The sequence below is a fragment of the Astatotilapia calliptera genome, chromosome 17, assembly GCF_964374335.1.
Source record: "Astatotilapia calliptera chromosome 17, fAstCal68.1, whole genome shotgun sequence".
In the NCBI taxonomy this organism is placed as follows: domain Eukaryota; kingdom Metazoa; phylum Chordata; class Actinopteri; order Cichliformes; family Cichlidae; genus Astatotilapia; species Astatotilapia calliptera.
The window spans coordinates 39588815-39603041 of NC_137438.1; the positions used below are offsets into that span (position 1 = coordinate 39588815).

Sequence of the window (14227 nt, forward strand, 5' to 3'; positions counted from 1 at the left end):
AATCTATGCACAGCATCGTCCCTGTAGGTTTTTAGAAGTCTGGACACAAGCACATTTGTGTAGGTCGCATACCTGTGATCTTTCTCTCTGCGTAGTCAAATAGCTATGCAAATGGACACAAATGTGGTACCATGAATTGATCATTAAGCTGCAAACTTTGTAGCTTTGGCTCAAAAGCCCTGCTCATGACTACAAAAAGGTTATAAGACTGGAAAAGAAAATCTGTTCAGATAAGCAAGTCTGTTCTTGTGCTTTTGTAATAAATAAATAAACAAATAGGAAAATGAGTATATTGTTAACCCAAATTTTAGCCCACACAAAGAAGCCTAATGTTCAATCACTAAAACAAATTTTTCATCTTAGCAATGCAAGTAAAGACCTGTAATTTGGTATCTTAGTGAAAAAAAACAAAACAGGTACACTTAACTTTTTTTTTTTTTTTTTAACTTTTTTTGTATAATGGTCAATTTGAAAATTCACAAATAAGAACAATAATTATATTTAGGATTAAAAATATAATTTTGGTGAAAGAGCTTGTGCATGATGGTGGATTAACCACTATAAAGAAATGATAAATCTGGATCCTCCCTGGTCTCAGTTGTTGTCGTCGTCAGAATAAAGCGTGTGGAAACCGCAGCCTCAGGCCAAAATACTTTACTGTGTAACATTTACACAAACTGCAGTTGATTTTAAGAGATTTGAATCTTTCCTGGTGGTTTTCAGATGCACTTGTATTTTTGAAAAATGAAGCAAGACTTTACTGTTCCTGATTATTCCAGGGGAGGGGGTGTTTTCGTAACAGTTTTGCCACGCCCCCAGAAGTTCCACTGTAAAAACGCTGATATATTTAAAGAAGGTAAATACTGCCGGGTTGATCCTTCCACATTCTTTAGAAGTCGTCCTATACACAGACTATGATGGGTGTGGCAGTTTCTGGTAACAAAGGCTTTGTACAGTTGTTGGTTGGGCGCTGACACCTTTCCCTTTAATCCTGCTTCAGAGGACAAAGAAAGCACTAAGCCACTCCTGTTTCTGAAAAACCTGTTGAGGAAATAAAAGTTTGCCCCACTCTTTCTTATCAACAAACCAGCACCATAATTCAGCACACAAAGCACTTTGTTAATTAACAATTAAGCACTTAATTTATGTTAACACTTAAAACATCGTGTTTTCACTGCTGTTGTTTACAGTTGTTGTGACTGACTACAACACTGACAGCATGTGCTGGCCTACCAGGAACCAATGGTGTAACAAACTCTGACTTAGTAACACAGTGAAAATAAAAGTCTCAAAAGTGATTATGCAAAGCCGATTATCAATAACTGTGTTGCAGTCAATTAATTTATAAGGCAAAATCTAAAAAGTCTCACTAACTTTGTTATTGTGTCTCCACAGAGGGAATCCCTCAGGTGTACTACTTTGGTCCTTGTGGGAAATACAATGCCATGGTGCTGGAGCTGCTTGGGCCCAGTCTAGAGGACCTGTTTGACCTCTGTGACCGCACCTTCTCCCTCAAGACCGTCCTCATGATAGCCATACAGCTGGTAAGGCCTAAAGTGGGAGAGGAGTGAGCATATGTTCAGAGGAGCTTGCTTTGGTGACATCAGGCTTCCCAGAAAGTTATTCATAGTGCAACTGTGAATACAAATGTTGTCGTTAGCGGCTTGTTCCAGAGGGCAGGTTTACTGACCCCTCAACCTGACTTTGAACTCAGTGGGTAAATACCAGAAAGTCTGAATTTTAGTTTATTAAAGTGTTTGCCTGGAAGATGGCTCCATTATCACTGCAGCTAGAAACAGAGTAGAGACGAGTACCAAGTTCTGTAGTATCTAGTTCCAAACTTACTTTGTGTTTGAATTCGGTGTTAAAATCTTAGTCGATATAAGATGACAGTGGTAAGATATTACATGAGCATCATCAGCCACAACATGAGAGTATGAGAGAAGCCTGTGCATGTAGCATTTACTCTTTTTTTTCATTCAAATTAAAAAAAAAATTGAGTAAACATACATGTGCTTGGGTTTGGGATGTTTTCATGTTCTAAGCCTCTGCTGAGGTGGACATGCTTGCTGTGCTGTTGCAGGTTTGTCTTTGGTTTGGCTGCCGTTAACATTTTTAATGGGCAGGCTTTCTTTTTATCGCGTTTTGCATAAACTGCTTTGAGTTTTCATGTTTGGAAACTGTTCAGCTTGCAAAGCGATTAAAACTTCAAATGCTAACACCGATCGTTCACCTAGATAACACGGATGGAGTATGTCCACACCAAGAGTCTGATCTACAGAGACGTGAAGCCTGAAAACTTTCTTGTTGGGCGGCCAGGAAGCAAGAGGCAGCACACCATCCACATCATTGACTTTGGTCTGGCCAAAGAATACATAGACCCCGAGACCAAAAAACACATCCCCTATCGGGAGCACAAGAGTCTGACTGGGACGGCACGCTACATGAGCATTAACACACACCTGGGAAAGGGTAAGAAAGTCTCAGGAATACACCTGTGGGTTGATTAGCTGTCTACATTTGCATATGCAAACTTTATTTGCATGAATATTTAGTATAATGTGAATGTCCTAACTGGTTTGCTCACAAATGCAGCATTGCAAACAAATGGCATTAACCTGATTTTTACATACTGTTATCTGTTTAGTCACTGGGTGTTACCTGAATGTTGGTGATATGCGAGATAACCAGGGATGCTTTAGGATTGTTAAATGAATCATATTTTTCTGATGTCTTGTTTCGTTTCTGGGTTATTTTGAAGCATTTTAACCAGTAACCTCATAGTCCTGTAGCACAAAGCAGCATTACGGGCCTAGCATGGTAACTGTAGGTTTAAACCAGAGTTTTCCGTGTTACAAACGTGGTCATTTCTACAGAAGAGTTGAAAACAAAAATAGCCATGACGTCAATAAAAAAAAATTGTTTGTGCTTTTAGAAAGTTATTAGCCTCTGTAAAATCTGCTGCTAGTACTCTTGTCCTCTTTTGGGCACATGCTGCCAGCAATGCCTGTTTTAAATAAATATGTGAATAGATTGTTAAACCCTGGACTGGCTGGTGGTTATCGCATTGATAACAACCTTCATGTGACCGCCTAGCGTGATTGCCATTGTTGGTGTACATGAAGCCTGATAAGGATAGATCTCAGTGTGTTGAACTTGAACATTGATCGGTTTGTTGCCTTAATCAGTAGTTGCCGTGAGAAGCTGAGTCTGCTGCTTCTTCGTGACGCACGATTGGCCATCTTCATGTTGAGGCTCGATAAGATGTTTTTAAGACGGGAACAGTGGACTCGTGCTTTGTTTCTTTGAAGCCACTGTTAGTCTTGCCAGCTGGTTATAAAATGCATTTGTTTATCACAGCTAACCTCATTTTCATCCTGATCTTGTACTTCCAGAACAAAGCAGAAGGGACGATTTGGAGGCCTTGGGTCACATGTTCATGTACTTCCTTCGAGGCAGCCTTCCCTGGCAAGGCCTAAAGGTACTGCAGCAATTTGCCTCATGCTGATATAACGCTTGTCTTGTAATCCACTCGATGTGTGGCGTAGCGGTTTCTTTTTTGATACTTGACGCCCACTCAACTTTAGCATCCTCTCAGACTGGTGACATTTTAAGGTCTCTCTTTTTAGAAACTGAAACACTGAGAAACAGTTAAATTGGCACAGTTGGATACTTAAAATATTGTCTCTTTATTTTTCTGTTGAATTTACACACCTTTTTCTGCACAAACAATCAGATGCGACAGGAAACCACCTTCTGCACCTTGTTTTGCAGCTTAAGAGCTGTGAGAAAAAGCTTACATGACTAAGGAGCACGGCCACAGTCGCAGGTGTCTCAAGGGCCGGTTTCAGCAGGCTGCAGAGCTGCTGTGGTTGCTTTTTGAAGGCATCGGTATCAAAGGTGTACACAGAACAGACTAGAAGACAAGACAACTCATCTGAACATTTGCTATGTGGGTGGAAGCTCTTGGTGGATGAATGTGAGGGATGTATAAATGTGGGGGATGTTGGATAGCTCTGGCCAACACAAACACACAACAGGAGAGTGAGCTTGAAAATCCGCTGAAGCTTATCGATCAATATATTGGCAGCTAAGGAACTCGCACAGAGTTGTGCTGACCCCCTGTATGGAGTGTAAAACTATACCACCCTGAAGGGTTGGAGGGGATCTGGTTGGTTTAGAGCAGAAGAACATCCCATCATGTGTGATAGAAAATTAAATAACAGCTGAGAAGCCTTTCCTGTGCCAGTGAGGAGGTCAGCGACAGGTTGCCCTAGATTTGTGGGATTTCTTTCCCCACACCAACAGATATCTACAGCTGAGACGATGTTGCAAAGTGCTGATATCGACATGACATGTGGCAAAACTTCTGTGAGTCCAAAGAGCCGCGGCACAAATGCAGGCGCTGCACATGTGATATCACGACTTGAGAATCTGTCTGTTTTGAATATTGGACATGTTCATGGACGCCTCAAGCAGCAGCACATGTGCTCATATTTAGATTAGAGTAGGATTTATAGTACAGTAAACATTTAAACTTGTTTCCCCTGCAGGCCGACACCCTGAAGGAGAGGTATCAGAAAATTGGAGACACCAAGCGAGCAACGCCGATTGAAGTCCTTTGTGAAAGTTTCCCTGGTCAGTAGAGCGCTATTTTCCTCCTTTCGGGTTTATTTATTTTAAATGAAAGTGGTGTGGATTTCACAGTATATATCTTTTGGTACAGAAGAGATGGCCACCTACCTGCGCTATGTGAGGAGGCTGGATTTCTTTGAGAAGCCGGATTACGATTACTTGAGGAAGCTCTTCACCGATCTGTTTGATAGGAACGGCTACGTCTTCGACTACGAATACGACTGGGTCGGCAAATCGCTCGTGAGTGCCTTTCACTGAACCCACCTGACCTCTGCTAGCATCATCAATCAGTTTATATTGTTGCTCTAACTGTAATTATTTCTTAATAACGCAAAGCTAATTATTTTTGCAAACCCGATTACCAAATTGCCAAAAGCGTCTCTCATCACGTGGGCATTAACATTATTTATTTTTGTTTGTTGTTTTTAAAAATTTCTCACTAAGGTTGTTTTGTTTGTGCTTTTGTTCGTTTGCCTTGCAGCCCACACCGATAGGCCCCATCCCCAGTGACACGCCCGTGCAGCCCAACAGCAGAGACAAAGCACAACAGCAGACCAAAAACCCGGTGAGGTTATCAGCAACAACATTAAGACACAACAACCACTCCCGCCTACCAATATAGTTGCTTGGGTGACCACCCAAACCAGTCAGGTTTATCCTCGAGGTCACTCTCGTTGTTTCCAAATGTAAGCAACTTCCTGTTCGCGTCTACAGTCTGACTGGTCGGCAGCGACGCCCGTCTCCCCACAAAGTCCGTAAAGTAAAAACAAAACGAATGCCTTTGTAGCAAATGAACGGGCACGTGCCGTTACGAGGCAGACTCTCCAGCTGTGAAACAAAGCATCGTTTTTGACTTGGATTAATTCTTCACACCTTGCCACGCTAAGCTCAGTCATTGCATGCATGAGTTGAAAATGCAAATTGCATTGTTCACACCAGTAATGACAAAGTACAGACGAGTGACAAATAAATGGAAAAAAAAAATCCAAACTTTAGGAAGGTGACGAGCTGCCAGGACACCACCTCTTGAACTCTCCGGAGGGTTTGAGCACAGCGCCGGCGGAGAGCACCGTCTTACAGCCAAGCTCAAAATGTGCCGTTGGTGTTCACCTGGGCTATCTCCTGACTTTTGGGGCCATAGCATATGATTCACACTATTTGCATAATCACCAAACCAATCGGTGACTATCCTGGAAGAGATCACTCCTGTCAGAACAGAAATGTGCAACCATTGGCTAAATGCAACCACTCAGCACAGCATTGTATCGATGAGCAGTCAAACATCCCTTTAGGCTCCTTCTCTCACCCCAGCTGCCCCCCCCCCCCCCCCCCGAGCCTGGTTCTGCTGGAGGTTTCTTCCTGTTAAAAGGGAGTTTTTCCTTCCCACTGTCGCCAAAGTGCTGCTCATAGGGGGTCATATGACTGTTGGGTTTTTCTCTGTATCTATTATTGCAGGATCTACCTTACAATATAAAGCGCCTTAAGCTGTATAAATAAAATTGAATAGAATTGAAAAGTGGGAGATGCCGGAGTCACCAGATCACCTCACTGTGGCAATCAGGGGTTCATGTTTTTCCTTTAATTTGTCATCCGTTTTTATTTGCTTAGTCTGTGACAAAGTGTAGACTTTTTGTTGTTAATAGCATGCTATCCGAGCCTTGTTTCTTTTGTTTTTATATAATGTTAATGATAGGATAATGATTGATTGGTTTTATTATGCCAAAAAAATCTATAAAATATAACCAGTGATAACAAATAATTTTCCTGATCATGAAGTTGTACTTGGTGAGTCTGACTCATCGGTTCCAGTAAAGCTGTACAAGGAATCCGTTTGACTTTATGATTGACTTGTTTCTGTGGACTCTAGCCTCTTTTTATTACTCTGTATTTAATGCGATTGGCTCGGCGATAACGTTCCACCTTTTAAGCTCGCAGCGCACGGCCTTCTGCACCATGTACAGTAATGACTGTAAAGCTTTAACATCCTGCTTAAAACAGCGTATCAATAGAAAGTGCTGGCTGTGAGCATCTGTAGCCAAATGTCATATTTGTACATATATTTTTTAGGTCAGTGAAAGCAGAGTGTAAGAACTGCTGTACTGTAAACCCGAGTCCACAGCTAAGTTCAGAGAGTCTGATGACGTGATGACGCTGTTGCTCAGCGGTGCCAGCTGAGCCCATCAAGGCTGTTTTCTTTTACTCCTGCATGATTTTACTAGAGTGTCGATCTGTGCTTCACATAAATTTTTGCTTCCCTCTACTCCTCTATTAACATAGTTCGTCTTAACAAGCCTGCTTCTGCTTGGGAGATGTCTTCTATAATTTTTCTTTTTCTTTTCTTTTTTTTAATCCACCCCCCCTCCCCAACTCCTCTCATTGTCCTTCCACATTTCTGCCCTCACCCCCTTCAACCACATTGCCTTTCCCTCACTCTTCATTCCCTCACCCCCTGACCCATAACCCCCACAAACTTCTTCACCCCCCTCTCCCTTCTCACCACCTCACACCCACCTGCCTCAACCCTTTTTGCTCTTTGCGTCAAGTCGCCTGAGCCCAAAGGAAGTGAGTCTCAGCCCACTCCCGTGACCAATAAGGAGACTCTGGGGTCGCACCTCACAGCTGAGCGGCTGGGGGGCTCTGTTCAGGTACTGCTGCTGCTACAGCTGCTGCTTTGATGGCTCATGCATGAGGCCATATAGGTTTGTCTGTGTGTCTGACCCCCCCCTCCCCTCTCTCTCACTGACTTCACACTGCCTGCCCGTTAGATGCTCTGTCTCGACTCTGTGCTCGAATCAGACTGTGTGAATCCTGTGTGTCACTGCTGTCGGTCTGCTTCTAGGCTGCTTGCATCCAAGGCCATCCAAAGATGACATCCAGCAGTATCTTATAATAATAATATAATAGAAACACTAAAAGGTCTATTTTTGTACATTTATTCTATAATAGTTCTTTGTGTTTTTGCTGTTTTCAGTGTGTAAACTGTGTCACCGGAAATAAGTCTCTGCAGAAAATGTGGTGCACAAGCGCCACCCAGTGTCGGCTAATAGAATTGCAGTATTTAGAGGATTGGTTCACGTTCTTGTCTTGCAATCTTATTCACATATCAAGTTTTCCTTGCAGTTTTCCTTTCTCTTGTTCAGCTGTCCATCAGCTGTTTTTTTTTTCAGTGTGTTTCAAACTGACTTTAGCAACAAGAAGAGATTTTGGAGTAAAAACAAAGGAAAGGATTTCTTACCAGCCTCAAAAAGCAGGAGAAATGATCACAGCGAGGAAAATCGTTTTCAATACTTGTTCGGTGCCTTATTTGTGTTTGAAGACAGAAATGAACAGTGTGAACCTGTCCTTTAAACTTTGTTGGCTTTAGCTGGCTCATCCTGGGTTACTTGCATAACTGTTTTCTTACCTGAGAGGGCGGATAACTTGTGATAGTCAAGGTGCATTTATTTGATCCTGTGAATGTTCATCAACTGGATTCAGTCTGGTGTCCTTCTCTAATGGTGCAGGTGATGAGCTCAACAAATGGCGAGCTGAACACTGATGATCCCACAGCCGGACACTCCAACGCTCCCATCACCGCTCCCACCGAGGTTGACGTACCTGATGAAACCAAGTATGGGGGGATCCTCACATTCACACACAGAAAACACATGCTTTTCTTTTTCAGTGCTGTCCAATAAGTCCAAATCCAAAATTGGTGCTGAAAAGCATCTAAATTGTTTTGTGTTCCTTGTTGTTAGCTCCTCCGTGTAGAAGCCTTTTGAGTACAGGCAGTGACTTAGTCACAGTAACAAGCTGCACTTTGTGCTACTTTAAAAATTGTTTCCATGCTTCCTACTTCAGTTAAGTTAGGTTTGTTTACATAGGAACACAGCAGTGCATTTATATACACCGTTTTAACCTATTATAACTATATAAAGAAGAAATCAGATTTTCTCTCTGACGATCAAATATTGGAGCTATTACCTGCTGTAAATACGCCAGCATCTGTTCTAAGCCTGACTAAAACATCAAGTATGAGTGTGTCACTGTCATATCTCTGTGTATGTTGAGCAGTAGCAGCTGAGGCACAGTAGGAATGTTATCAATGGGACTTAAAGTTCACCAGCAGGGAGGGGAACATTTTAACTGTTGCACATAAAGAATATAACTGTAAGTGTAGTGAAGCAGGTTAGACTTACTTTAAAACTCCTTTATTTACTGTGACTCAGCTGTGTGTCAGTAATTCATGAGACCACACTCAAAAAAACAAAAGACTAGGCTGTTATATACATATTAGTTAAAAACAACACAACAGCCTCTTTTAATGCTCAGAAATATGTTTAAATGAATATGGCTCGTTTAATTTAGAAGCAGTTACATCATCTTATCTTTCTGAAACATTCTTCATGTTGTCTTTTTTCTACGCGATTCACAGCCCACAACTTTGCTAGCTCTAGTTAAGCTTAAATAGGCGACCAGCTAGATTACCATCGTCATAGTTGAGCTATGCAAGTCTTTTCCATTTGCACCTACTCAGCTTGACTCGACTTTTTCTTACTGGGTTTTGGTCGTTTTCCGCTACAGTTGTGTACCACCCCAGTGTGGGTGGGGTTGCTGTAGCAAGGCGGCTCGACAGAGGGGAATGGAGTCTGTTGATGTCACATTTTTTGGCTCAACTCGGCTCATGTGGATGACGCTAAAAAAGCACCTGGTACCTGACGCTGCCGCCTAGTGGAAAACCCTAAAGACCGAGCGGAGTCGAGTGGATTAGGTGCCGTGGATGATCCTCAAAGATGATCCCCCAAAAGAAATATTTGTAGTTTCAAACATGAACAACTGAGTTATTAAAAGTCCACGACTTCCTTAATTCATTTATAACTATTATGAAGACAAATGATGAGATTACAGTAAGTGAAATGGTTAAAAGAAAGGAAGCCAGATTAGAACTGGCTGCTGAACCCCAACCCTCACAGGCCGTGCTATGTACCAGTATCTACATGTGTGTAAATACCTGCTTTTCTAAAGGAAGCCATGCCTCTGTGTTTGTGCAGGTGCTGTTGCTTCTTCAAAAGGAGAAAGAGGAAAGCGCTCCAGAGGCACAAGTGAAAGAAGAGAACAGAGAGAACTTGAAACATTGTGGTCACGGTCAAGTTTTAAATGGAAGCAACTACACAGACCCCCCCACCGCCCATTATCTCTTTCCAGCTACCCCCCCCCCCCCCCCACCACCACCCCCTTACTCCTTTCACCTCATTCCCCGCTGTCACATGTACCTCCCCGCTTGAGTTCTCTCTCTCTCTCTCTCTCGATCCCAGCGAGTGACAGGAACGTTGCAGTCACAGCGACTCCACAGACTTTCAATTCCTTTACAGATGAAAAATAAACAAACCTGCATCACCACGTGAGGGGGAGGGGCTCGAGAAAAACGTTTAAAGAAAACAAACAAAAAAAAGCTGTAACAATGAAACTCGAATACCGTGGCGTGAATATGAAAAAAGATGCTGTTTGAAACAGTTGTTGTATTCTAGATTCCATAAAGAACGTGTGTTGTTCGAACAGTCAGCTGTTGATCAGGGGAAACCATTCAAGTGGTTCGAGTGCAAGAAATCTGCTCCTTTATTAGGAAAATGTTAATTTTATTTTCTTTGGTGTGTCTTTTTTGGGATCAAGGTGAAAGAGGAAAAGGTGAACTATGCTGATGTTAAATCTGAGCGACACAGGAAGCGTTTCATCTATAAATCAGTCTGGAGGATTTTTATGCATTTTTTCTTCCTCTTTTTGTTTTTTGTTTCTTTTGTAAGTGAATCCTCAGTTTTCAAAGTCAAATCCCTGCATTGAAAACTTATTTTTATGTTGTAGTGTTCTGGAGTTCAATTCTTTCCTCACTCTGGCTTCCTTCTATTTTGTTTCGTCTGTCGACGCGGACTTTGTAGCACAGTCACTGGCCTCAGGTACTGTGGAAGAATGAGAGGAACCGATATTAAGCTCTCTTATTATTATTGCACTTTTTGGAGGAAAAAACAATTACAGTGGAAAACTTTAGGTTTGAAATTAACAATTAAGGAAACAACTTAATAAAGACTGATCTAGGAAGAGTCCTTCATGATGCTTATATTTGAGTTATGGCTGAAAAATGTTGTCGATTCTCATGAAAGAAAAGGACATGTCTTTTTTTTGATTTTTATTTCTTACATCAAAAATAATTTACCAGGAAATCATAGTTTGTGCCTTTCTAAGTAAAATGTTTAAAGCTCAAGTGAGTGTCCCGCAATGACATTTTATCTAATCTGACCCTAATGCTCACTGGATTACTCTGTGTGTGTGTGTGTGTGTGTGCGCATGTGTGTTTGTATTTTTTTCCCAAATCTGGAGGTTTTGCAAGCAGATGACTGTGTGCACATCCTGTCAGTCACGTATAGGTCAGTATACATCCTTCTCTCTCCTGCTGTAACGCCACATCTGTACAGTGGTGGCGGTTTGGCGTGTGTGCTGTGCCACCTCAGCGAGACGCAACAACCCACATCTGTCTGACCCGCTGTTCACTTTCATCTGGAGGTCACAGATGGGCAGTGAGGTTAACTCGTTTAAAGGGTACACGAGGTCTGGGCTGCTGTTTTCGATCAAACTGTACTTGACAGAAAAAAATTACATTTTTTTTGTGTGCGTTTTATCATGTTTCCCATCAGCCCCTGTTTCATGTAGCCCTTTAATACCTTTTGTTCGTCTGACGGCCTGCTGCCTCAGTGTACATCGGTGCCAAACATTTCTCCAACAGCTTTGAAGATTATCAGAAAGATTTTCCTTTTAATTTTTACGTTGCATTTCCTGTAAAAGTGAGAGAGGAGGAGGGGAACAAGTTGAAATTCCTCTAGATTTGTGAAAACCCCCACAATGCATCTGTTCAGCAGCTTTCATTTTCTTCACAGCTCCAGCCCCTGCTGTAATCAGTGTAACCTGTTTTTGGTTTTGATGAGCCGTCTTGCTGTCACGAATCGGTGGCCTGCTCCTTTAAGGACACGATCGAGCCTTCCTACCGGTATGATTGTTGTCGCACAGGGCTGATCATGTGATTGATGACGAAGTGAAAGGCACGACACGTCACAGTTTCGGTTTACAAATGGTGATCTCGCTCATTAATGTGGGTGGTGTCAAAGAAGTTTACGGGATGCTGAAGATTTAATGTTTTCATTGAAACCAAACAACCTCGGGATGTATTTAAAGTCACGCGACACACTTGGATCGACCCCACAAGTCGAGCTTCTAATGAATTAATGTTTTACCTTCTCAGTTTAGTGATTTATTTTGAAAGGGGAGATAAATGTGTGTCTGAGCAGGTTTCGGAGACAAATGTGCTTAAATAACCCGCCAGGTGACGTCAGAGGAGCCAGCTGTCTTTAGTGTCGTCGTAAACGTGGCTTCATTAGACAGCGCGCGCGACAGCAACCCAAACACGGAACAAAGGTGTGACTCGGGGTGATCAGGTGCGCTGATCCAAGACTCCCCCCTTTAGGCCCTGAAGTCACTCTTTGAAAAGTTGGGTGGGGACCTGGCTTTGCAAAATCACTGCGTTTATTAATTTTATAATTCAGGTTTTGTTTTGTTTTTCTGGAGAGGGCGGGGTCGACCGATGTAAATTCTGCTCTCCGTCTCTTAGTGTACCTACTTGCATTATGTATTTGTAAATATGACAACGACAGATCTCTAATTGTGAATAAAGCAAAGTTTTATCACAGGAGTCACCGTGGAGCAGTTTGTGTGCCTGCTGATCTTTGTTAGTCTGCAGGCGGGTTTGTTACCCGGCGGGACCGTGTGGGTTACTGGTTAACCTGCGATCACAGCGCAGTTAGGCAGGTGTGTGTGACAGCTGATTGGCCAAGAAGCTCAACGGAGTGTGCGTACCTCTGATTGGATACGGGCCACACCAGGACAGCGGGCGTCGGGCACGGTAAGAGGAAAACATGGCATCCGCTGGACGCATGACCGGCGGCTCTCGGTCATTTTGGGAGTGATCTCTATATTCTGCCACAAACATTATGCCAGTGATTATAATTAGTAATGATGGGTATATTCAGTACAGTACAGAGGTAATAACTTACATTAGGACATGTCCGAACATATTGGTAATGGAAGCATCATAATATCCTCATGGTAATAATTAAATATCCTATATATATATAGAACTTCTTTTAAAAAGTTTCTTAAGGTACATTTTTCAGTTGGTTTGATATTTAAAAAAACATTTAAAGGACTTTGCGCGTTTGTGTTTCAAGAACAGACTCCTCGGTGGGCCCATGTCCTCTATTTCCTTCCTTCCTTCATCATCATCATGTTTTCGGAGGAACTTCAGCTCAAATGATCGGTTGCTCACAGCATGTAAGATCAAACTGATTTAAAAGCATAAATGTAAAACCAAAAACATAATTTTTAAGTAAATGGAAAGAGAGACACCTGCTGTTACCAAACTACAGGTCACCTTTTGTTTGAGCTTTTTTATGGGGCGCCGTTTGTAAAGTGAAACATGCTGAAATTAACGACAACATTTTTCCACATTTAGCTCAAAACCTTACAAAAACATGTTTTTTTTTTCGAGTAATTGTTTTTTTTACAACATTTAGTAAAATATTTGTAACTTTTCATCAAATGTTAAATGTTAAATCTAAATGTTAAATCTAAATCTAAATGTTAAATCTAAATGTTAAATCTAAATGTTAAATCTAAATCTAAATGTTAAATCTAAATGTTAAATCTAAATGTTAAATCTAAATCTAAATGTTAAATCTAAATGTTAAATCTAAATGTTAAATCTAAATGTTTAGGCTAATATGCAAATTTATTGTACTGATCAACGGAAATACCAAAATAAAAGCTTCCCGAAAACCTCCGGTGCAAAATTGTGTCTGTTCTCCTCACTTCTCCCCGCCATGTGCTGCTTCACTTCTTGCCTACGAGCGTGCTGCAGCGATTGTGAAGTGAAGACTGCAGCTGCTAAGAGTGCACTACTGCTGAACCTTTGGATGGCCGACAAAACGGATCTTCCGATGTTTTCAGCTAAATCGCCGGACGTGCTTTCTCATGGTCGGGTTATGGCTGAATTCCAGTGGAATGACGGTCCCGCCATAATAGACGTTCCAGCCCTAAACCTAACCTTATCTAACTATAACCTTATTCTTAACCTTTACTAGCAGTTAAATGACGTAAAATAGTGTTTTCCAAAGCGAGTTTTAGAAAATGAACGAACGTGTAGATTGAGTCCAAACGGTTCTCATGTGCTCTCCTTTTTCCGATGCCGTAATTTAGGAACGTGTTGGGTACCCGAAAGCATAAAATGTTGACAATTTGTCACCTAGCGAAAATTATTACGCTTTGGGAGTGAGAACGTGTCTGACCACTACCGGCACACTTTTGCACCGGAGGTTTTCGGAAAGCTTTTATTTTGGTATTTCCGCTGATCCGTGCAATAAATTTGCATGTTAGCCTAAACATTTAGATTTAACATTTAGATTTAAATATAATATTTAGATTTAACATTTAACATTTAGATTTAAATATAATATTTAGATTTAACATTTAGATTTAACATTTAGATTTAACATTTAGATTTAACATTTAGATT

The 14227-nt window shown here is 41.6% G+C and overlaps 1 protein-coding gene across 5 annotated transcripts in view; it reads left to right on the top strand.

Moving 5' to 3' along the window:
• Positions 1–10870, top strand: part of csnk1g2b (casein kinase 1, gamma 2b) — a 39826-nt gene extending 28956 nt beyond the window's left edge. For 2 of the 5 annotated variants that reach the window (XM_026148115.2, XM_026148116.2), the window contains exons 4-12: positions 1396–1544; positions 2238–2472; positions 3396–3481; positions 4554–4638; positions 4727–4875; positions 5117–5200; positions 7179–7280; positions 8139–8245; positions 9666–10870. In XM_026148115.2, the coding sequence (XP_026003900.1) occupies positions 1396–1544; positions 2238–2472; positions 3396–3481; positions 4554–4638; positions 4727–4875; positions 5117–5200; positions 7179–7280; positions 8139–8245; positions 9666–9720 (1052 nt within the window). In that variant the 3' untranslated portion in view covers positions 9721–10870. The remainder of the gene's footprint in view (positions 1–1395; positions 1545–2237; positions 2473–3395; positions 3482–4553; positions 4639–4726; positions 4876–5116; positions 5201–7178; positions 7281–8138; positions 8246–9665) is intronic. The other 3 variants (XM_026148119.2, XM_026148120.2, XM_026148121.2) reach the window with 3 other exon arrangements.
• The last annotated feature ends 3357 nt before the right edge of the window (positions 10871–14227 follow it).